Source organism: Gouania willdenowi, chromosome 6, assembly GCF_900634775.1.
Source record: "Gouania willdenowi chromosome 6, fGouWil2.1, whole genome shotgun sequence".
Lineage (NCBI taxonomy): Eukaryota > Metazoa > Chordata > Actinopteri > Blenniiformes > Gobiesocidae > Gouania > Gouania willdenowi.
In genome coordinates this window covers 59244934-59267235 of record NC_041049.1, presented here as the reverse complement: position 1 = coordinate 59267235, position 22302 = coordinate 59244934, and the positions used below count along the sequence as shown (strand labels likewise).

The 22302-nt window shown below is 38.3% G+C and overlaps 2 protein-coding genes and 2 long non-coding RNA genes across 5 annotated transcripts in view; all 4 read right to left on the bottom strand.

Moving 5' to 3' along the window:
- Nucleotides 1–235: 235 nt before the first annotated feature.
- Nucleotides 236–22302, bottom strand: part of LOC114464275 (ATP-dependent Clp protease ATP-binding subunit clpX-like, mitochondrial) — an 87787-nt gene continuing 65720 nt past the window's right edge. The window contains exons 15-19 of the mRNA XM_028448320.1: nt 1003–1016; nt 842–872; nt 658–727; nt 517–585; nt 236–376 (exon numbers count right to left, since the gene is read on the bottom strand). Of these exons, the coding sequence (XP_028304121.1) occupies nt 236–376; nt 517–585; nt 658–727; nt 842–872; nt 1003–1016 (325 nt within the window). The remainder of the gene's footprint in view (nt 377–516; nt 586–657; nt 728–841; nt 873–1002; nt 1017–22302) is intronic.
- On the bottom strand, nt 2467–5452 carry LOC114464635 (uncharacterized). Of its 2 annotated transcripts, XM_028449038.1 has the most exons (13): nt 5153–5452; nt 4975–5078; nt 4720–4884; nt 4506–4613; nt 4283–4376; nt 4127–4194; nt 3970–4035; nt 3507–3665; nt 3346–3408; nt 3118–3261; nt 2950–3021; nt 2779–2847; nt 2467–2506 (listed from the first exon to the last, which is right to left on the bottom strand). In XM_028449038.1, the coding sequence occupies exons 1-12, from the start codon at nt 5265–5267 to the stop codon at nt 2815–2817; spliced, it is 1191 nt and encodes a 396-aa protein (XP_028304839.1). In that variant the 5' UTR covers nt 5268–5452; the 3' UTR covers nt 2467–2506; nt 2779–2814. The 2 variants fall into 2 exon arrangements, 1 of the variants encoding a protein (XP_028304839.1); XR_003674239.1 differs by lacking the exon at nt 2467–2506 and having other exon boundaries at nt 2778–2847; nt 2950–3017.
- Nucleotides 7746–11986, bottom strand: LOC114464638 (uncharacterized). Its single transcript, XR_003674241.1, has 4 exons — nt 11854–11986; nt 11605–11743; nt 8162–8246; nt 7746–8073 (listed from the first exon to the last, which is right to left on the bottom strand). It is a non-coding gene; the product is annotated as an uncharacterized LOC114464638 (long non-coding RNA).
- On the bottom strand, nt 12187–18030 carry LOC114464639 (uncharacterized). Its single transcript, XR_003674242.1, has 3 exons — nt 17902–18030; nt 17712–17826; nt 12187–12207 (listed from the first exon to the last, which is right to left on the bottom strand). It is a non-coding gene; the product is annotated as an uncharacterized LOC114464639 (long non-coding RNA).

Here is a 22302-nt window from a genome sequence, read left to right as displayed (position 1 = left end):
CATTTACAGCCATTTTTACTGTGAGCACCATCATCATCATGGTGGGGGAAACTCATCAAAGCATTAATGTGTTCATGGAATTTCAATGTCATGCCCTCATGATATAAGGCATTGGTTGGCATGGTAACATCACACGCTCCCATAACGTCCACGTGCTTCCCTACAGCCAATCATCACTAAGAGAAAACAAAAGAAACTTGCTACAAATATTTTAATGAATAAAACTGTATTTTATTTATATAGATAAAATGTTAATCAAGTGATCAGTTGTTAGCAGCGTCCGCTGCGCAGCAGCAGTCTGTGCTCCAGCGAAGACCTCAGCCAGGGTGGGCGACAGAGCAGCATGCGCTCCAGCAGTGCCAGGGTCGACCTGCAACTGCAAAACACCACATTAATATCACACACACAAGTATTGAATAAATATGCAATGCTTTGTGTGTTTTTCCTGAATTCATACATATTTTACACAGATCTGATTTCAACAACGCTTTGAAAAAAAAACTAAAAAATACAAACCTCTGCCACCACCCCAGCAGGCACGACTCTGGAAGGTGACCTCCTCGTCTTCACCTTCACAGCATCCCTCTGCCCCCCAAAAAGTATTTTATTTATATAGATAAAATGTTAATCAAGTGATCAGTTGTTAGCAGCGTCCACCTGTTGGGGCCAGTTCTCCTCCTCGATGCCAGAGTCGTACTCCTCTTCTGGCGACGCTTTAGCTGGAGCTCTGAAAGCAGTCAACAGTCAGGGTGAAAAATGTGTTTAAGTGGTGGGCGGGGCTACCTCACCAGTCATGTGCCCATGTGAAGTGATAAATCTTAATTTACTCTTAAACACACACCTGATGTATCTTGGCTGTGACTTTCCCAGAACCACCTCTCTGTCCAGCTCCACAGCCATGATGTCAGAGTGTGGAACCTCGAACATGGGCTCCAGAAGCAGCTTTTCCTGCATGATATGATGGAGAGAATTCACTACACTGTAAAAACACCAGACACACTCAGACGTATACCCACGTCTCAAAAAAGTCTTGTGAAGCATTTAGAAAGTAAGGCGGATTTTTACAACAGCCAGCCTAATCTTTCTATGTTTTTGTTGTGTCCCACTAACAGCCTGACTAAGGGCCCTAAAAAAACAATTACCATCCTCTTCTATTTTCTCATTTTGACAAGGCGCTCCTAAAAGACCAGTCATGGAAAAGACATCAACTTTCTCATACTCAATTTTCAACTTTCTACAAATGGCCTGAGATACATCTGTACCAATGGGGTTGAACTCCATCTCTACATGCCTATGTTCACTAATAAACACCACATCTGGCTCCACATCAACAATTTCACTGTCTAAATGATCAAACTCCATCTCTATATGCCTATGTTCACTAATAACCACCACATCTGGCTCGACATCAACAATTTCACTGTCTAAATTATCGCTCTTACGCTTTACACCTCTGGGAGTGACACGCATTCCACAAAGCTCAAACTCCTTTTGGGAGCGCAACCCACAAGCAAACCTGCAGATGTGATCAAACACACCATCCAGGCTCTCAAAGAAAACAGCTACACTCTTCCCTGCAGCCGACTGCATTCCAAATGCATCGCGTGCATGAGAGTCCACGACTGCATACCGACCATCCTGAACAATGATGGAGCAATTGTTTCTCGCCAGTGTCAGAAAAGATGTGTCATACTCTCCACAAATCTTGGCCAAAACCTCCCTTAACGAGAATTGGACATCAGTGTCTATAAACTCTCCCTGCACTACATCTACATCACCAGACACCACAGCTCCCTCTACAAACTCAAAGCTGTGTCCAAAAAGGAAATGCTGTTTAGGCAGCTCTGGCCCAGAAAGGTGCTTACTTGCATCCTTCACTAAACCCGCATCATACAACCAACTGTAGACCTCATCACCTACTACCAATACTTCATCCAGGTCAGCTGGCTGCCATGATAACACACTGTGGATAGTGTGTTTAGCCATAGCAGCCAGACTAATAGCCATACACTGCACACCTCCATACACAAAGCGGCGATCTCCTTGATGAAAAGAGCCCTGGACTGACCTACGAGGAGCAGCAGGCCTGACTGTGCTGCGACCACACAAACTCTCTGCCTCTACACCTACCATACCACTCACCTCACCTTCCAGCGCAGAACGGCCATCCTCACTAGAACACTCTGCCGGTGAAGATTGGATGTCCCGTTTCTGCGCAGCAGCAGTCTGTGCTCCAGCGAAGACCTCAGCCAGGGTGGGCGACAGAGCAGCATGCGCTCCAGCAGTGCCAGGGTCGACCTGCAACTGCAAAACACCACATTAATATCACACACACAAGTATTGAATAAATATGCAATGCTTTGTGTGTTTTTCCTGAATTCATACATATTTTACACAGATCTGATTTCAACAACGCTTTGAAAAAAAAACTAAAAAATACAAACCTCTGCCACCACCCCAGCAGGCTGGAAGGTGACCTCCTCGTCTTCACCTTCACAGCATCCCTCTGCCCCCCAAAAAGAATTCCCATGAATAAGCAGTCCAACAAGTTTTTTCATTCCAGATGCCGAGCATCACAGATCACAGCTGACAAACACACTAGCTTATTGTCCTCATTATTCACCTCATCCACGTCACACAGGTGCATCATTGTATGATTTATCAAATAAACATTTTCTCCCCCAAAACAACAATACATGCAACTGTTGTCTTGAAACAACCAATGATGCTAAAAGAGGTTAATACATGTTCAGTTATTAAACTACAAATATAACTCACCTCCTGTGCAGGTGTCCTTGCTACAGCTACGCTGGGTCACAGTCCAACGCAGCCAGTGACAACCTGCGGCTACAAAACAAAAGCAACACACATTAGACACATAAGTAATCAATCAATGTATAATACTTAAGCTCTGTGTTTCCTCTAACTACTAAATAAATGAATACAAACCTCCCGCTCCACCCCACCATGCAGGAATCTGGAAGGTGAACTCTGACTTTTCACCTTCACAGCACGCGCTTTCTTCCAATGAAACAAAGAACACAACCACGAATAAACACTGTGCAACGTATTAACCGGTCTTAGATGTTTTACAGACAATAAGAGAAAATAACTGACCTTGCCACGTGGGCGCTTTAACTGTGAGGGGGAAGAGATTGACTCTGGACTGCTGAGATTCGGTGGCACAAGCCTGTCCATCAGATCCAGCACGGCAGGGCTGAACCAAACGGGGCTCAGCGGGATGGAAAACTCGCTCACCACCTGAAAAATACACATGTAGAATTACTGTGTTATATTTGTGCGCACATGAACAAACAACACACCATTAGATCATTCAAACTTTACCTGCTGCTTATCCATCCCCTTGGTCGGAAACACAGAGGACGAGTCGTCGCCTGATGTGTTCCTCTGTAATGCAGAGAAACATTTGGTTTAAGAAAAACAACTATCCTTTAGATAACACTAGAGACAAATAAGCAACACTTAAGAGTTATGCAGTCAAATACCTTCCTGCCTTGTCCAACAGCTGACCATGAGAAGGGGTCCTTTTGAGGAGGTGGTGAGACGACCTCACCCTTCAAAACCACATGTGGACGATGGCGTGGGACAGGTGGTGTTCTGACGGGTGCCAGCGCAGGCTTACTTACTGGCAATGTTTCCAGTTCCTGATAATAAAATCAACACATTGATGACTTCACGTTTTTTCCCCACCACATAGGCATAAAAAATATGTATATATGCATACGTGTGTATCAATAAAATGAAGAGTCAGTCCTTAAGACTGCGCTACTGTAAAGTCTCTTGAGATAATATTGGTTATGATTTGGTGCTATACAAATAAAGATTGATTGCAAAGTGCCGAGCACACAACAATGACAGACACATTAGAGCCCTGCATAGACCACAAAGCTACACACAAAGAAATAAGCACAACAAAGATCAGAATGGAGGAGTTCTAATTTCACTCACCAAGTAAGAAGTCCTCCAGAGCAGCTGCGCAAGTATAGGCATCCCCTCGTTGTCAGACAGATGGACCTGTGAAATCAAATTACAAACATTTACTACATTAAAAAGACCCCATGAAAAACCAACATAACCTGCAGAGGAGCATATCATTTTTACTTACACCATCTCTGGCCCACAGAGCTGTATTTCCCACTGGGAAGTGCTCCGCAATGGGAACGAACTTAACACCTGAAGACAATCGGTAAACATTAGCACATAATTTCACTAAATGACAATATTAATAATATAAAGTCGATAAATGTTCTCTCCAACATACCTAGCTTAACCGCGACTCTGTGGAACTCTTGACGCATCATCTCTTGTGGGTACAGATCAGCATCAAGACGTGGTGGGAAGTCGACCACCACGAGCTGTTCAAAATATTTGTTATATATAATGTATTAATTTAACAGCAAAAACAATTATTGATTTCCTTTAATTTCATTCTGATATGCTGCACATTAAACAAACATGCATTATTGGAGGCTTTACTAACGTACCCTGGACCAGCGGGTTAGGATGCTGGACAAAAGCCTGGCAAAGTCAGCACCAGCCTTTTCCGGGTTCCTGGTGCTCTTCAGGTTGTTAGTTGGCGCCAGAAGGCACACCTGAAGTAGATAGCACCAATATTTAAACACTCCAGTCCGGTAGGTGACAATATGCACCTTTTTAAGTCGGCTGCAACACGCCATTAACCAAGAAACAACAACCCACCAGGTCAGGATCATATGGGAGAGTGGAGTTGAGCAACTCGATCCTCTCATCATTAGCGGAGCCCCCAGGGGTAGACATGACGCCAAAGGAAAGCCTTCCTTCTGGCATCTTGACGATCCCATCAGCAATGGATCGCAGGTGGGAATCGCCCACAAGAAGAACAAACTACACACACAGAATGGCAATTAGTTAATGATGTTTTAATCAAAACGTACACATGTGAAATGCATTAGCCACAGACGCCAATAAAATTACCTTCTTATCCGGGGACTCAGCAGGGATGGTCAGTTTGTGCTGGTGTCCAGTCAAACTAGAAACTTCCCATTTCTTGACGGCGTGACGCTTCCCGGTACCGACACCTATTTACAAAAAACAAATGTTAACTGAAGCTTCTCAGACAAACGACATTCAATGACAACAGACCGTTACATACCAATGCGGGCATCGTCAGGATCCGTCCGTGGCGCAAGAGTAACTAGAGGAGCTAGTTTCTCTGCCATCCGCCTCTTCGCAGCTTCGGAGCGGCGGTGGGACTTCGTGCGAGGCATCTAAACAAAAAAATATAGTTCAAAACACTGAAATGATTGAACCTGTTATTTATTTTTTGATACTATATATAACTCATAGGAGCTTTCTCAAATAAAACAACAAACACTATGACACACCAGGACCTAAACGGCAAAGGCAGAGGGGAATAAAAAGCACAAAGACATTTGACTGATTTTTCCAATAAATGAACTATTCTATGGCCAGAACGAAAATCACAATTATTTATCCTGTTAGGAAAAAAATATTTATTTGGCACCATTAACTAAAACATAAATATATAAATGATCAATTATTATGTCAATACTATGTGTGTACAATGTGTGAGAAAAATAAATAAATGTGAAAAATAACAAAAAGAAAATTAAAAATTAAATACAAATCAATAGAAGGGAAAAACATTGACAAATATTAAATATGTATATATTATTTCTATATTTAAATACATTAAATATAGATTGTTAAATAAAAGTGGAAAAAACAACAAGAAATATAATTATTTTATTTTACTTTGCAACTACAATGATGTGTGTAGATTTAAATGTACATTACTTAAATATATATATGGTATTACAAGTACATTATATTGATAAATTATATATACAGTATAATGTACATTAGCAATTGATTAAACATCATGCTTGTTTAGGTACAATGACCTAAACAAGGTTTTTGACTAGGTTTGTAATACTCAAACCTGGTCTATTGAGTATTGCACTTTACACCAAATTTGCTCAGGCCAATTCCCAAATCCCCAACAGTGGTGTATGTGACCGCTTCATCGGACCCTATGACGCCGCTCGCGGCTTTAATTATTTATCTCCTCACTGGTCACTTTATATTTTTATATTGTGTGTATGGTAATGTATAAAGTTTGCTGAGTAGTTTTATTAGTATTATATATTTATAAGTCTTTCCTTTTCCAGTATTTTATTTGTGTTTTATGTCATTATTGGAGAGCACCTTAATATTGTATATATGTACAATGACACAAGCTTCTATTCTTTAATTTAATTTTTTAAAATGTCTTTATTTAATTTAATTTCAATTCAACTTTATAAAAAGCCAAGAAAATATAACATTAAGAAAAAAACATCAATTCCACATAAACAAGCATCAGCTACAGTGGAGAAAAAACTGTTTTAGAATAGCTTTTATTTTATTTTTTATCTTACCAGGAATTTAAAACTTAAGGTTAGCCGCAGGTGCAGGAAAGTTGATGGTCTGTAGATGTTGCAAGAGGTGAAGGTGGCCGAGTTATTGTACAACAGGATTTATTTTTAGGTTAACAAATTGTTATATCTTGATTTTATTTGTCATTCATCATTAATGGCCTCTGTATAAAAAATGTTTTAAAGCTGTAGGGAACTACTGCAAAAGAGTCCAAGAGCCACATGAGGCCCCAGAGCCACATGTTGCAGACCCTGGTTTAGTTCATTGACGTGTGAAAGTCAAAGTGAGTCAGGTCACACAGAGAGGAGAGGGTGAACAATTAACCACCTGCACCTGTGCTGCCTTCACTCAACCTGGGATTTTCTGCTTCCTGCTAATGGTTGAATATATTATACTGTAAAGAGGAGACTTTGATAAAGAAGTGTTTTAGATCAAACTAGTTCAGCTCTTTCTGATCAATCTAAGCACTCTTCTAACCTGGATATCAGAGATCATGTGTTAGGGTTTCCTATAGAGACTCTATTTTCCCACATTCTCCTGGGGAAAGTGAATGCACCTCATAATGAAATGCAGAGCAGCTGATGGAGAAGCTGTGAGATGTTACAGAAGCTGAGCTAACATGCTAATGAACCCTTGTACACTCCTTTAATATTGTAGTTACTGGTATTCTCATTGTATTATTATTATGTCATTTCCCTTCAGGGATCAATATCAGGATTATTTTATGCTTTTATCTTAGTATTGCTGTTATTATTATTAATCCTATATTAGTGAAGAACGACACATACCACTGCGTCTGTTTGAATCTGCAAGAAACGATGTGGCAAGTCATTGTTGCCAGATTGGGCTGTTTTTCTGTCAATACATTTGAGAGTTTTTGTGTGTTTAGATTTTTAAACAGAATATATGTCTGGCAACACTGCTGGTTGTGCTAATCCTACATTTCCCATGAACACTATGTTGTGACATGTCATGCAACAGTTGGCTTTATTTAAAGTACTGTGACATTTGGCAAAAGGAGAATTAAAAGACAAGCAATTCTGCATTTCATATAATATCAAATAAAAAACTACCACCACCTCCTGGCTCTTTTTAGATACTGCACTTACAAGATTTTTAACTGATAATATCTGCTTTGCTAAAATTATTGATTCTTAAACTATAATTGCTTCACATACTAAAAGACTTGCTAAACGCTGACCCAGCATTTGATTCTAAGCTCATTTATAACAATATGTCCCACTTGCCATTACAAGGTCATTTATTAACAGCAACAAGCAGGAACTCCTTTAAAGGAAACAGAAACCACCTAGTCATATCCTGAACACATGAATGACAAATGCAATAATGACAAGAGAAAACACAAGTGTGGAAAAGCCAAAGCACAGAATAATATATATATATATAAACATTTTTAAAATTTTATACATAAAGGGATGCATCGAATATTAATACAAAAAGATGGAAAAATGGATAACTCTGAAATACAACTGACAGTGATTAAAGGTCCACTCTACACGGAAAAATGCATGAAAAAAATATTTGGAGCAAAGTATTATGTATGTATGTATGGTGGAGGGCTCATTTTGAAGAGAGAAGTTTGTCTTCAGGGCAGTGGAGGTTCTTTTATTATCTCTGTAAAAACAGGCAGATATTAGTCAGCTTGTATCAAATCCATTTCAACACTACTGTCAGTCAAAGTGCACTGCTAAACCCTCCTTACTTTTTGTGTTTTTTTACATTTCTTCTTCTTCCTGATTCATCATCTTCTTTCTGGTGGTTCGTTTGGCATCCACAGCTTCACTGTCCTGTTGTGTTTGGCACAAAAAAGTGAATTGTCAACTGACAATCCTCACTCGGGTATGTCAGGAATGTCAGAACGTTACAGGTGCACTGATGTTGCGAGACAAGTCCTTGTACCTTTTGTTGTTTTGTGAATGACTTTGTTTTTCTGTATTATAGCATGTTTTTTCAGTTAAATGATTGTCTTTAAGTTCCTTTCATTTTTTCATTAATACTAGTATATGTATCATTCAGCGATTCATTGTTTTAGAATGTATAGCATGTAATTTCTATACTGACTTATAATGATAGAATAATTTTTACAAACAATATATACATTTTAAATATAATCAAATCAAGTATAATATACATGCACACCCACATATATATGATTTTAATATGTAATTAAATATGTACTATGCATGTTATATTTAAATTTAAGCTAAGCTAAGCTAAGGACAAAAGGAAGTTTAAAGGAGATTACACTGCCTCTAAGAGGCGAGATTGCTTTTTACTTAACCTTCGTACGTTTAACTCTACGGTAAAAAAATTAAAACAAGTGTTTTCAAGGCTAAAATATCAATGACAACAAGTTTGATTAGAGTTAGCAGAACACAATAGTAGAGCGCTGCAAGCAGCGGTAGAGCGTAAACAGGAAATGATCGATACGTCACCACGTCACCAGCGTCACACCTGTGTGATCAAAATCAATGCAGATTCAATGCAATTAGAAAAGGAGTCCAACGCTCCTCAAAGCAGGTTATTTTATTTTTTCTGAGCGCAGACATCTTTTACATGGAAATAAATTCTATGAGGAGATTTCACCATTGATTTATGTTTAAGGATTTTTTATCTTTCCAATTCACTAATATTGTTTTTTTTGCTATGGCAAGTGCTGCAAGGATGGATTGTGATTGGTTTGCTGGAATATCAAGCATAGTCAGGTCTCCTAACAGACATAGATTTGGAGATAGAGGAATCATGCAGTCCAAAATGGAGGACAGTTTTTCAGTAATTAGAAACCAAAACTGTTAAACTGGCGAACAAAGCCATACGGCATGTAAATATGAATCAGCTGTTCCCTGGGTGCACTGAGAGCAGATGTCTGTTGGGGAGGAGCCCATTTTATACATTTTCTGTTGGGTAGTGTGGGATCTGTGGAGGACCTTGTATTGAATTAGCTGAATATTTGTGTTTTTAGTCATCATTAAGGTATTGCAACAAATTTCTGTCCAGAAATCGGTGTTCGTGGTGATTGAGAGTTCAGCTTCCCATTTAGGGATTGGTAAGTGATTAGAGTTAGTGTTCAAGAGTGCTCTGTATATTTTTGAGAGTTTTTTTGTTTTTGTTGAGATTTTTTTCATATATATGGCCAGTTCTGGAGGTTGCAAAGTGATTAAATCTATTGCCGTATTTTTCTTAATTGTCTCTGTTACTTGTAGGTATTGAAGAAAATTACTTTTATTTATATTAAATGTTTGGGTTAGATTGTTATATGTCCTGAGCTTATCATTTTCGAAGAGGTCTTGGAGATGAATAATTCCGCTATCTTCCAATGTTTTTAGATAGAGCGGTGTTTTTCTGTTTCTAAAGTCAGGGTTGTGCCAGATTGGAGACAGCATGCTAATTTTTAATTGAACATTTGTAATGTCCAGGGCTTTCCACCACGCAGTCAGGGTGGAGGCAATCAGTGGGTTTTTAAAGCAGTTATGACGTTTGAGGGTTGCAGTGATAAAAGGGAGATCAGAGAGTTTAATATGTTTGCAGTCTTGCTGTTCTATTTCTAGCCAGGTGTTGTGGTATTCTTTTGGTTTTAGCCATTCTGTTAAATATAGAATTTGGTTTGCTAGGTAATAATGCGTGAAATTAGGGGCTTCCAACCCTCCCTCGCTTTTATTTTTTTGAAGAGTTGAAAGGCTTATTTTGGGTTTTTTAATCCTAGCATAGAATTTTGTAATTGCAGAATCTAATCTTTTGAACCATTGTGTTAGTGGTTTCAGTGGGATCATAGAGAACAGATAGTTTATTTCAGGTAAGATTTTCATCTTAACTGAGGCTATTCTGCCAAGGAGTGAGATTGTTACTCAGTCAGTTCTAATAATTTCTCAGTGAGCCTGCAGCTAATTACTCTAAAACAGTATACCACCGCCAGGCAATCTTAGATTTAGGTAAATCAAACTGTTATAGTCCGGTAGATGCGGCAACTCTGACCTACTACGTAGCTTTGGATTGCTACGCCGGCTACACCCAGCGGCCTGTGAAGCAGCGGAGCCTTGTACCAGCGGTGTCCGCCAGTGGAAGCGACGAAAGGTGTGACTGGAAGCAGAAACGAGGATGATGCTGTGCGGGATTAGCAACCAAGCTAAGTGTAAGTATTTCGTTTTCCTCGTCTTTTGCCTGCAAACAGATGGGGGAGGCGGGGCCACTAGCATTTTTGTTTTTAAAAGTTCTAACTGGATTGGAAGTGTTACCTGGTAAGGAATGTACAACTATATACCTCTGTGCCTCAATGTTTAATATTTATTGCAAGTGCAATTTTGTTTTTTGAGAGAGACTTGGTAGACCATTTTATTGATTGCTTTGGTTGTGTATGGTTTTGCATTTGAGGTGTTTTTTTTTTTTTTCTTAACATAGACAGGCTCTATTTTATTTCTTTTGTTTGTGATATTTATTGAAGAGCAATTTTTTGCTAACAGAGACAGAGTCAGTTTTATCTTAATTGTTTTAGTTGTTTAAAATATTAAAAAGTTCTTGACATTACAATGGTAAAAAAATACTAATGAAAACTACAAGTTTATTGCATTTGAAAGGGTGTTCTTGCATTGATATATGTTATCATTATACTAGTGGTTAATTTGGTCTAAAATGTCAACAATAACATTGTTTATCGACAATTGTTTGTGGGAAAATATATCGTCCAAGAAAATCTGTTATTGACCCAGGGCTAGGTATACTGACACAAAACAGGCTCAGACACCCACACCAAAAATATTAAAAGCTATATTTTCATTGATTAGGAAGCCTAACAAGGTTACCAATAGATACAAAATAAATTAGATGATAGATATTTGTTTTTAGTGTATTTTACAGCTGATTTAGGACCCGTTATCATTAAAGATGATAACACAACAAGAAGGTTAACTTTTATTAGGTTATTTATTTCAGACTCATTAATTGTGATGAATTGTAATTGAACTTTAGTAATTGAGAACGCAATTGTAATTGACTTTCTGAGGATAAAAAATAATTGTAATTTAATAGTATTTGGAAAAATTGCGGGTCACTGTAATCGTAATTAAACAAAATTGACAATGTTAATTGTAACTGAAAACAAGATTTGACCCCAACCCTTGTAGAAAGGTTGAGATGGTTAGTGAGACTTACCATGTGGTGTTAACTCCACCTGCTGTCTGCTCCCAGCAGGGATGTTGTAGATACGTTTGTAGTGATTGTACACAGCGACTGCCAGAACCTTCTTTGCATAAGACTGGCCCACAACAAACTTGTCCAAATAGGCATATATCTGTGAAAGAGATGTAGCCAAAGAGTGAGATAATGACTTTATTTCTGAGGTTCAGCTGTAGTCTTCATATCTTCTTTTATTTATTTATTTATTTATTTTTGTCTTCCTACCTTCTTAGGTGGAGGCAGAGACTTCTGTGCAAACGTCAGCTCCTCTGCCTCTGCTGCAGATTCCGGTTCTGTGTTTAAGCCGTTCTTTGAATCCGTTTCAGAATGGACTACGATGTGATGTGTGTGATGACATTCGTCACACAGTTCTCAAATACACCTTGTGGTGCCCCTGGACACATCATCAGTGATGTAACCTGGGATCACAGGGGGTTTCGGGTCTTTCAACAATCAGACCCCCTCCTCCAGGCGACCCAACTGGGGTTGATCAAGCCCCAGCTTGTGCCCAGGTAGCGCTACCCTACGTGCCACTCCTCTCCTCTTCTGATCCACAGCCACACATAACAAGTGTTGATGCTGCAAAACAGCAACATACAAAAAATTTGCAGTTTAGAACTTACACTTTCAATTGTCTGTGGCTTATTTAGGAAAAAAACTCATAAAAGAGGAAAACCTTGAACTGTTATTTAACCTTTTATTGACTAATACAATCTGCAGTGTTTTAAAAAAACATAATGACAGGATCTTTCAAAAGAACCTTTTCAGTTCAAAATCACCAAAGAAAATTAAGTTTTATTTTTTACATTGAACAGTGTTCAGCTTCTCATCCAATGTTCAAGTTATTTGTCTCAAAAGTGGCTTTAGCAATGTCATTAAATGTTATCCTTGCAGTAAACATGCCTCACCAAAATCTAATTATTTTTGGCAAGTAATTGTAGGAGTTCTTATTATTGTTTTTCTTCCGCAACTTGATTTGTCCTAGAACTCCTCCTAGGCTATTAATGCAGCAGGGAATGTCAAGGATGTGCGGTCAATCTTTTTTGGAGCCAAAATGTCAAGGGTCGAGGTCAAGGTCGCGTCAAGGTCAAAGTTCATGAAGTCACAAAACAAAAAAAACGTTTTTCCCTTTAACTTGGACACAAATTAAGATACATATTTAAGGTCAAGGTCAGTTTTCTGTTTTTCCTGCATTATATAACTTGTCAACAAATCCAGATAGAGGTTGTCATTTTTGCCAATTTTTAATTTTCAAATTAAATACAGGTCTTGCCTAGTTTCATTATAATATATCCAAAACACATCATGTCAGTCTATTGGTGCTTTCACACCAAACGTGACTGAAGCAACAAGATTACATTAAAATCTATGTAAATGACAAGACCTCAAGTTATCTCCCCTTACGACGTGACTTGTGTAATTTGAGTGACTTGGTCAAGCGCGACCTCATCGCTCAAAGTTGAAAAATTTCCAGCTTCAGAGTACAGGCCCTTTGGGATTGATTGAAGTAAACAACAGGAGTCGGCTCCTTATGGGGAGATGATTTGTTTTGGTTTTTTAAACCACGTGTGTCTGAAGTATGTTTGCAGTGTGCCAATACATTGAATATTAGAATAATCGCGATTCAACACGTGACGATTCGATAACGATTCATAAATGTTCAAAATCGATTGTTTTTCATAGTAACTAAATGACAGGAACAAAATGATATTCACAATTACTTTTGATCAATATTGTAATCATGATTATAATCACAATTATTCATCATGTTAAAGAAAAATCTGTATTTCTTTTGCACTACTTTAAAAAACAAAACAATATATGAATAGTTTACAGTGCAAAATGAAGCAAAAGTACAAATTACAAAGTACAAATTGTAGGGAACTAAACCACTTCAAGCTGAACTTTAACTGAAAGACCCTCTTTCAAACAGGATTAACCAAGGAGCCTTTTTCTTTATCACGAACGGTTTACAGAATACTGCTCCAGCAACTTTGAGGTGCATAGCTTAAGGCAGGCATACACTGTGCGATTTTTGGCCCATTTTGAGCCGATTTTCGACTCGTGCGACTATTTTGTGGGATCGTGCGAGTCTCTGCTAGATCGTGTGTCGTGCATCGTGTAGTATACATGGGGTCACGAGATGCGATTAACACCTCACAACCAGCTCCCGATCAGCAATCGTAGGTCGTAAGGATTTCAAACATGTTTGAAATCCAGTCACTCCTCGTGAGGGTATCGCACAGTTGAAGCAGTGCCACGGACCGGCTTACCGTAAACGCTCACACTGCACATGCGCGAACACCGTAGGACCGCTGTAAAATTGACGGACTGTCGTGCCCAAGTGACGTCTGTCCAGCCAGCTCCTGGTCCATCACGCCGCCGTCTTTTCTTTTTTAAAGCTCTTTTTGCTGAGATTTGCGAGCATCTCTCCACTTCCGGGTTGTCTGTTTAATGGTTACACTTCAGTGTTCTTCTTCTTCTTTTTCTAATTTGTACGTTGCATTTCCGGAAACAAGCCCCCGACATGTTGTGTATGAACGTACAGTGTGAGCAGTCAGATCGTGTCAGAGTGTTGGTCCATACAGTGTGAGAACATGCATCGTGAGTTGCGCACATTCGGGCTCAGTTTGAGCTTGAGCTGAGTGCAATGATTGAAAAAGTCGCACAGTGTATCCCAGCCTTAACCTCACTATGCTTACTTTGAACTCAATAACGGCGGCAAGGAGACTGGCTCTAGCACTTTGGACTTTTCAGTACAAACTCTTTTTACGACTCCACACAGGGGTAGGAACCCCCGTCTTCTCCCTCCTTCACAAACAGATACCTTTGGGATGCTGTTAGATCACAGAACTGTCCCATTGATCCCTGACCCCTGTGGTGAGCTGTCACACAAGAACACTTCCCAGGCCTCCCCTGGGATGTGTCCCAGTGAAGAAATACCAGTAATTTTCCAAACTAAATGAGAACAAAGAAACTGTACTATGTTTGAAAAGTCACAAAAGAAAAACATTATTGGAATGGTTCCTGCAGAAATTGAAATTGCAAATATTGTATGTCCTATGCCTCTCTTCAGGTAATTCTATACCCACAGAATGCTATTTTAAATGTTTCATCATTTAAAAAGTGCTTGAAAAACCCAAAAACATCACGAAAGTTAATTTAAGGTATCTACTGTTTACCATATAGTAAGGAAAAAGCATAACATGAATTTGGACTTTTATGTTTACGAGTGAGTACAAGTTACATTCATTAACAGGTTCCTGAAGTAATACTAGGCTATTTTCCAGTCATGTTTGGTATCAAACTGTCTCATAATACATGATATCTCAAGATATGATGTCGAAAAGATTATTTGAATTTGCTGAACTCTTTATTATGGTTTATGTGTAAATTTAGGAATCATCCCTCGTGTTTGTTTATGTCATCACATATACACACACCCCAGACACACCTACTGGCAGTCAGCTGAGATGCTGGCAACTTTAAACCAATCAACGAAGCCCATTCTTGGGAGGCGAGTCTCAAAGATCATATTTTAAAAGGAAGAAAGTCGCCCAAAACTTTAGTTTTTGCTCAACGCGTTTCCCTTCCCCATCAATTCATTTATTTTATTTTTAGTTGAAACAGTTAAAATTTTAGTGACACTAGGGCTGGGCGATATGGCCTTTTATAAATACCGCGATATTTTTAGGCCATGTCACGATACACGATATATATCTCGATATTTTGCATTACCCTTGAATTAACACTTTGATGCACAAAATCACACCAGTATGATGATTCTATATGTCTACATTAAAACATTCTTGATCATACTGCATTAATATATGCCAATTTTAAACTTTCATGCAAAAAAGGGGATATCACAACTAAGTCAAAGTTGACATAACTGTATTTATTAAACAGTGAGTGGCTCAAACATAAAATTGTCAACAGAAAGTGCACGTTCTGTGCAAAATTGTCACAGAGACATTTCAAAACAAGACATTAGTGCAGGATGCAACTCACATGGCATTTCAAAACACAAAATTAAAGTGCACTTTTTGTACATAATGCCACTACAATATTTTAAAACAAATAGTGCCCTTTTGTGCATGTTGTCATTAAGATGACATTTCAAAAAAAAAAAAAAAAAAGTCCGCGAGTTTAACGGTATGGTCATTTTCAACACCGCACAGACTACAAGCTGCGATATATCGAGTATATTCGATATATCGCCCAGCCCTAAGTGACACGCGTAACAGCCGAAAGAAGCCCGGCTCGTGACCCGTTGAGGTAAGCCACGAGCCGTTCTCTAACCCAGCTGTGAAGGCCAGAACCGCCTGGATCAGCTGAAGGGGCAACTCTGTTGAAACACAACAGAGCTCAACAGTGGCACGTCCCAGTGCATTTCTCCAACACAGCACCTCCAGGTCCAACCCGGACATCATCTTTAAGGTACCTGAATGAACTCCGATGAGCAAGCTCGGTCCTCAGTAGCTCACATACATGCTTCCATAACTACACACTTACATACACTCACATCATGTTCCACACACAGTTCATCTCATTCATGTCTTTTCGTCTCCCCTGTTTGTCTTCCCCTCTTTGTTTTATGAGCTGTCTTTATGATTTTTATTTTTATTTTTATGATCTTACTACTCGAATATGTATCCTACATTTTTATTCAATATTTAGTAAACTAGCATTCTCCTAGAACAGTGATTTCACTTCATTACATATAATCCTCACTTTTATTAGCCTAGAAATGCATTTAATCATGATTTAATTATAACCTTTTAATTGATATTATGACTGTGTCAACTGTTGAATTTTGAATATAAGGTTAAACGTAATCTTTGATTCCTCTGATTCATTAAAGCTGTGTATTAAGGTGTAGATGTTGCTGTATGAATCTACTTCCCTGGTTTCAAATTAATGGGTTTCATCAAAAAACTCAGACACATTTCTCCTGTTAAAAGAAGCGGCACCCTGGCAAAAGTTGAAGTATTAATAATCATAATTCATATTTTCATTAATATAACCCATTATTAATTACCCTTATCTTCCTACAAATTTTTAGCAAAAAAATAAGAAATGAACACAAGATATTGAAATGTACCAAGGGTTAACTGAATAAATACACTATGAGAGAGTGCTATCATGAAACTTCCTGCTTCGTGGAGGAAGAGTCTTGTATAAATGTCCTCCATGCCTGGTGATCAGTCTCGACTGCTGATGGCTGGTGACAGGTGTGTTTTTAATTGCTCCCTCGGTTTTTTAGCATTGTAACCTGTTGTTTAACACATTCTTCTGGTTTTAGAGCTGTTTCGGGACTCTGGTGTCAGCTATTTCCCCCCATTCTTTTCAGCAATTCTAAGGTAGGACAGGTGTTTTAATATTCAGTTTATCCTTTGTGTATTTGGGTTTTAACATCTGTTTCCTTTTTAATTTCAGATTTTAGCCTGCTACTGTTTTGTTTAGAGTTTGTTTTTAGGTTTTCATTCTGGTTAAATCTGAGTTTATTTGATATCTTTTTGTAAATTTTAGCTTTGCACCAGATTATACGGTCCCTGGTTCTTTTAGGTTTTTGAGTTGTTTCCCTTGGGTGTGCTTGGGAGGGGGAGTTGGCCCTTATTTTTGTTTTGTATTTAGGGCATTTGTTATTTAATGTGTGTTTGTGGGTAGCACTTTTTGGTTTGTTTGGGGTGGGGCTACTTCCTTTCCAGCCATCCTTGCTTGGTCATGTCCTAATCGTATTTTATTTTTTCAGATTCTGTTTGGTCCTGGCTCAGGGACTGTAAGGTTTTAATTGAATGTGTACTTTAATATTGGCCATTGATTAATACCTAAATTTTAGTCATAGAAATAAATATTCTTTTTTTTTTTTTTTTACCTTTTATGCTCCTGGTCTTAATAAACTTGAATTCCATCTTTTGAAAGCACTGTCTGCCTATTTTTTTACAAACTTATCTGTGTGTCTTTGGATATTATTATTGCCTTGGTTATTTTAGTATTTATTTTTAAGTTCAGTACCTCCTTGGTCACATGTGCATTCCTTTAAAACCAGACCAAAGTGTGTTAATGAAACGTGTACTCACATACAAAAGTCTCTAGTTTTGTACAAGGGCCTCCACATTTAGGGCAGCGTAGCAGACCTCCTCCTCTTTCAGACCCCCCTGATCCAGACATTCTCTTCCCTTCACTGACACTTTTCTAAGGGAATAAAAACACAAGGTATGAACACTAAAACATTAATCTAAACTGTTTAATTGAAGAAATAAGGATTACCTTTCCACCACCACCCCTGCCGTAGTTTGTCATCCAATATTTATTGGCGTAACAGACAGTGGTTACTGAACATGACCTCGCACGTACCCAGGGACGTAAAGGACCTTCCCATAACCCCTGACGACTCAGAGAAAATGGCTGAATCCTGGAGAGGCAAAGCCCTGAAACAAGAGTTGGATAAAATCTCCTTTAACGCATCAAATTTCTAAACATGTCACGCTGAGGACTACCATGGAAAACTGTGTAGTGTTCATTGACCATTTAAACTATATGGACAAAAGCATTTTGTTACAACTTTTTTTCCCCTTATCCACAGTTAAGGGAAACCTTAACGCTTCTGCATACTCAGACATTCTGGACAATGTTATGCTGCCAACATGGTGGGAACAGTTTGGGGAAGGACCCTTGTTATTCTGACATGACTGTACCCCAGGGCACAAAGCCAGGATCATAACGACATGTTTTAATAAGTGTGAGGTGCAGGCCAGGCCTTCTCGTCCAACATCGGTGCCTCACCTCACAAATGCTTTACAAACTGAATGGGCACCCATTTCCAAAAGAACACCAACACCATATAAAACCCCTTCAAAGAAGAGCAGCAGGTGTTTTTGTTTTAAAATGACCACCTATTCCATATAAGTATATATATTTGATAACAGTATAATTACACTGCTAAAACTTTCATCTATATAGTGAATATGCTTTTGCTCCACTTTACTGTTTGGGCAAAAAAGGTAAAAAGGGAAGAACTTCATTGTAATATAAAACACCCCATTTAATTTCAGTTATTGTTTATTTAACTGGGACATTGTACAATAGTCAATTGCACCAGAGTTAGCAAATGCACAGCTAATCAGATTCTGATGTGATATTATTTTTAGTTTACATAAGTAAATGATAATGTTGCCCATCTCTGTTTCTCTTGAAGTTGTTTAGTGATTAGAAACATTTTAATTGGTGCACCATACTTATCCACAAAATGTTAAAATTATTGTTATACTTCTCAACGTTCACCAATGAAATTGAGAAAATGAGTAACAATAGCAAAGCTAGCAATAACATGTAAATTGGTAGCAGGTTCAGCTCTCTAAAGTTTGTTAATTTGTTTAAAAAAAAATAATGAAAAACGATGAAGTCACAACTGTACATTATGAAAGTGTGTGATGTAACAAGTCTGATCTAACAATAGCTGCTGAGCTTTCACTATGCTTTCCACCTGCTGTTGACGTTATCTACATATCCAGAGCTGCCAAGCCTCACGCTTTGAGTGTGACAGTCACGCAATTTGAAGGATTCTCACACCACGCGCCACACTTTCTCACGCTGATAATGACCTTTGGTCCTCATGGCTTGTCGTAGCTCAAGTAACTCTGATTGACTGACCGAGATAACCAATCCCAGACCAATCCATGTCTCCTTGTGCCTAAATCTAACCAACCAACGCAGGCATCACACAATAATAAACCAATCAGAAGCAACAGAGATGGTATGACTGTCTGAGATGGTATGTAACTACCCAAGTTTGTTCACTGTTTATATTGCTCTGTGTGTATGTGTGTTATAGTGTTAGTTTGGACACACACAGTCAGCTGTGTTAGCGACTGTCTGTCAGAGGCTCAGTGCAGATGTCTGTCTGTCCTGTTAAACTCTATCAGTTCCGAGTGTTAAACACTGAGAGATGTTTGAAGAAACACTGCATGTGTTTCTCTTCTCTAACTAACTGTCTGTCGCTCCTCAGCAGAGATCTGTTGCTGCTGCAGCTAAAGGGGCTGTTTCCACACTCTTAAAGAGACAGTGTCCTGAATGTGATTTACTTTAAAAACTACTTTCAGCAACTCAGAGCTGCCCCGAAAAAAGCAACACTACATAATTTAATCACATTTCAGCCTTAATGAAGGAAATAGTCACAAGTGACACAAACTGTTGATATTGTGCTGCTAGTGATTAATAAAAGGGTCTTTGTGGCTCCACTGACTTTGACCTATTATTGTTTTTCTTGTAAAACTATTGATAAAAAATAAATGGTTTATATCGCCTATTGCCATTTTGAGGAAAAATATCGAGATACGAGTATTGGTCCATATCACCCAGGCCTAATGTAACCAAAGCAGTAACGTTTTATCTTGTAAAGGATATGATTGTCTAAACTGTGTGAAATGAGGTGTTCAAACACTGCTTAAAGTAGGATTTTATTAACATGAGTGTGTTACCTCAATAATCAATAGAAATCACTAGACTGATCTGCTGCCTTGTTATGTAGGAAGTGTTGCTAATGCTACACTACTTTTTTATTTTATTTTATTTATTCAGTTTATTTCCGACATGGTTACATTCACTTTTTTTTTTTTTTTTTTTTTTTTTTTTTTTTGTACATGCCGAAAAAGGAGACGAGAGAAGCAGTTTGCTTATCCGGGTCCCGTCCCCTGTTTTACCATCGCAAATTTACATGGGTTTACATGTCTCTCTGGTCAAAACATTCTTGATTTCTTCTGAACCGTCCTTTTTTGTGTATTCTCATCTGTAGTCAGTGTTGTCCTCCTCCTCTTGGCCTTGTTCCCTGCCAGACGTTGTTAGCATTCCTCCAGTTCAAGAACAGTTCCTCTTTCGAAGGTGTTTGGAAGGTTTTTCCCTTTTCATCCATAATGTCACCTTGTTTTGTCTCTACATCAAGGGTAATCCAGCTGTTGTTAGTTCTATTGGCAGTGTTGTATTTTCCACTGTCTGATGATGGGATCAGATCCAACTTGTATAAACACATTATTATATCCTAGTTCACAAGCAAGGTAGTATTTTAATGTAATATATCTTAGTTCATAAGCGTGTTTCTAACTGCTGTTGTTAGTTTTATTGGCAGCGTTGTATTTTCCACTGTTAGATTTAACTTGTATAAACACATTATTATATCTTAGTTCATGAGCAAGGTATTAATTTCATTGTACAGGAAAATGTGTTTCTAACTGCACATATGACAATAAACACTTTGAATTTAAATTTAATGTAATCCTTAATCACCCCACCACCTAGCAATTGAAATGAATAAATTACAGACCTTTTTTACTCTTGGTTTCCACATTTAATTCAGTCTCCGTAAAATAATCACAGTCTGAGTTTTGTTTCCAGTGTTTATATAGATCTGGGTCCATATCCATGATTACCATCAGTAATGTTGTTGTTTAGGTGGATCCTTCGTATTTTCCCAAGTTGTCCATCGTTTTGATGAGAACTGGTTTTCCGTCATCTTCTTCCAGGATATAAATCCTGCAGTTTTTTGACCACGTCTTCACAATCTTTCCTCCTTTTTTTATTTGGCGTGCCTTCCATGCAATGCTTGCATTTTGTTTCATCAGGTTTTCATTGATGTACACCTTTGTTCCCTTGAGTTTATTTCCTTGCTTGAGTATTTCTCCTTTGAATTTCATATTCGTGAAGGTTATTTTTACAGCTCTGTTATCATTTTTCTTTGGCAGGAGATGGCAGGAGTTGATGTTGTCAGGGTTCAGGACAATGTCCTTCGACTTCAGGTAGTCAATGACCTGTTGTTCAATCGATTTTGGTTCTTCGTCACTCGCGTAGCTCCTGGGTTTTATCTTTAGGCCTGTGATGATGACATTTTTCTCTCTTTCCTTTTGTTCCAGCTGTTCAACCCTCGCGTTCAACAATTTTATCTCTTCAGCATTTCTTTCATTCTTTTCTTTCAGTACCTTTGTTTCGCTTTGTAGTTTTTCCAGTGAGTTTTCCAGCGTCTTTTCCAACGACTTTATCTCGGCAGATAGGTTTTGTAGACCCTCGCGTATCATCTCCTTGACCTCTTCCAAACCCGAATTGGGTTCTGAAGGGCCTCCCTGCGGTTTTTTCACCATTTTCCTTCAGTCTTGGGCCCAGTTTTTCAGGCTGTTCAGGCTGTTCAGCTGTAGCCAGCTGTAGCCAAGGTCATGTTATCGGAGCAAATGAAAACACGTCTGCTCTCTCCAAAGACCAGAAAGTTAAACAAAGTAAAAAGACTGTGTGTGACTATAAGAACATATCAGCCCTTTTGTTTGATGTTAATTGTACTTGGAACCAGTTCGATAAATTGCTTACATACAATTTTAAGAAAAAATTGAAAATTACCTTGTCTTTAATAATCTTTTATTCCTTTTTCCGTTTAGGGCGATGATTTTAAGTAAGTGAATTGGTTTGTTGTATTGGTAAATAACTTTAAAATAGTTTCATTAATTTGAATGAAAAAAATTGCATTGTGATCGTGATTTTAGAAAGAAAAAATCGTGATGTGATTTCTTTTTTTTCCCCATATCGCCCACCCCTACGTGTGTGTATGTCTGTGCTCGACATGAACTTAAATTAATTAAAACTCTTATTCAGCTACTAGCAGTGTTATGAACACTGCTAGTAGCTGAATTG

Coding starts and splice junctions, on each gene's coding strand:
- LOC114464635 (XM_028449038.1), bottom strand. CDS start 5,267: ATGCCTCGCACGAAGTCCCACCGCCGCTCCGAAGCTGCGAAGAGGCGG. Junction 4,377..4,505: donor TCCTAACCCGCTGGTCCAGG/GTACGTTAGTAA, acceptor TATTTTGAACAG/CTCGTGGTGGTCGACTTCCC. Junction 3,409..3,506: donor CTGTTGGACAAGGCAGGAAG/GTATTTGACTGC, acceptor TCTGCATTACAG/AGGAACACATCAGGCGACGA.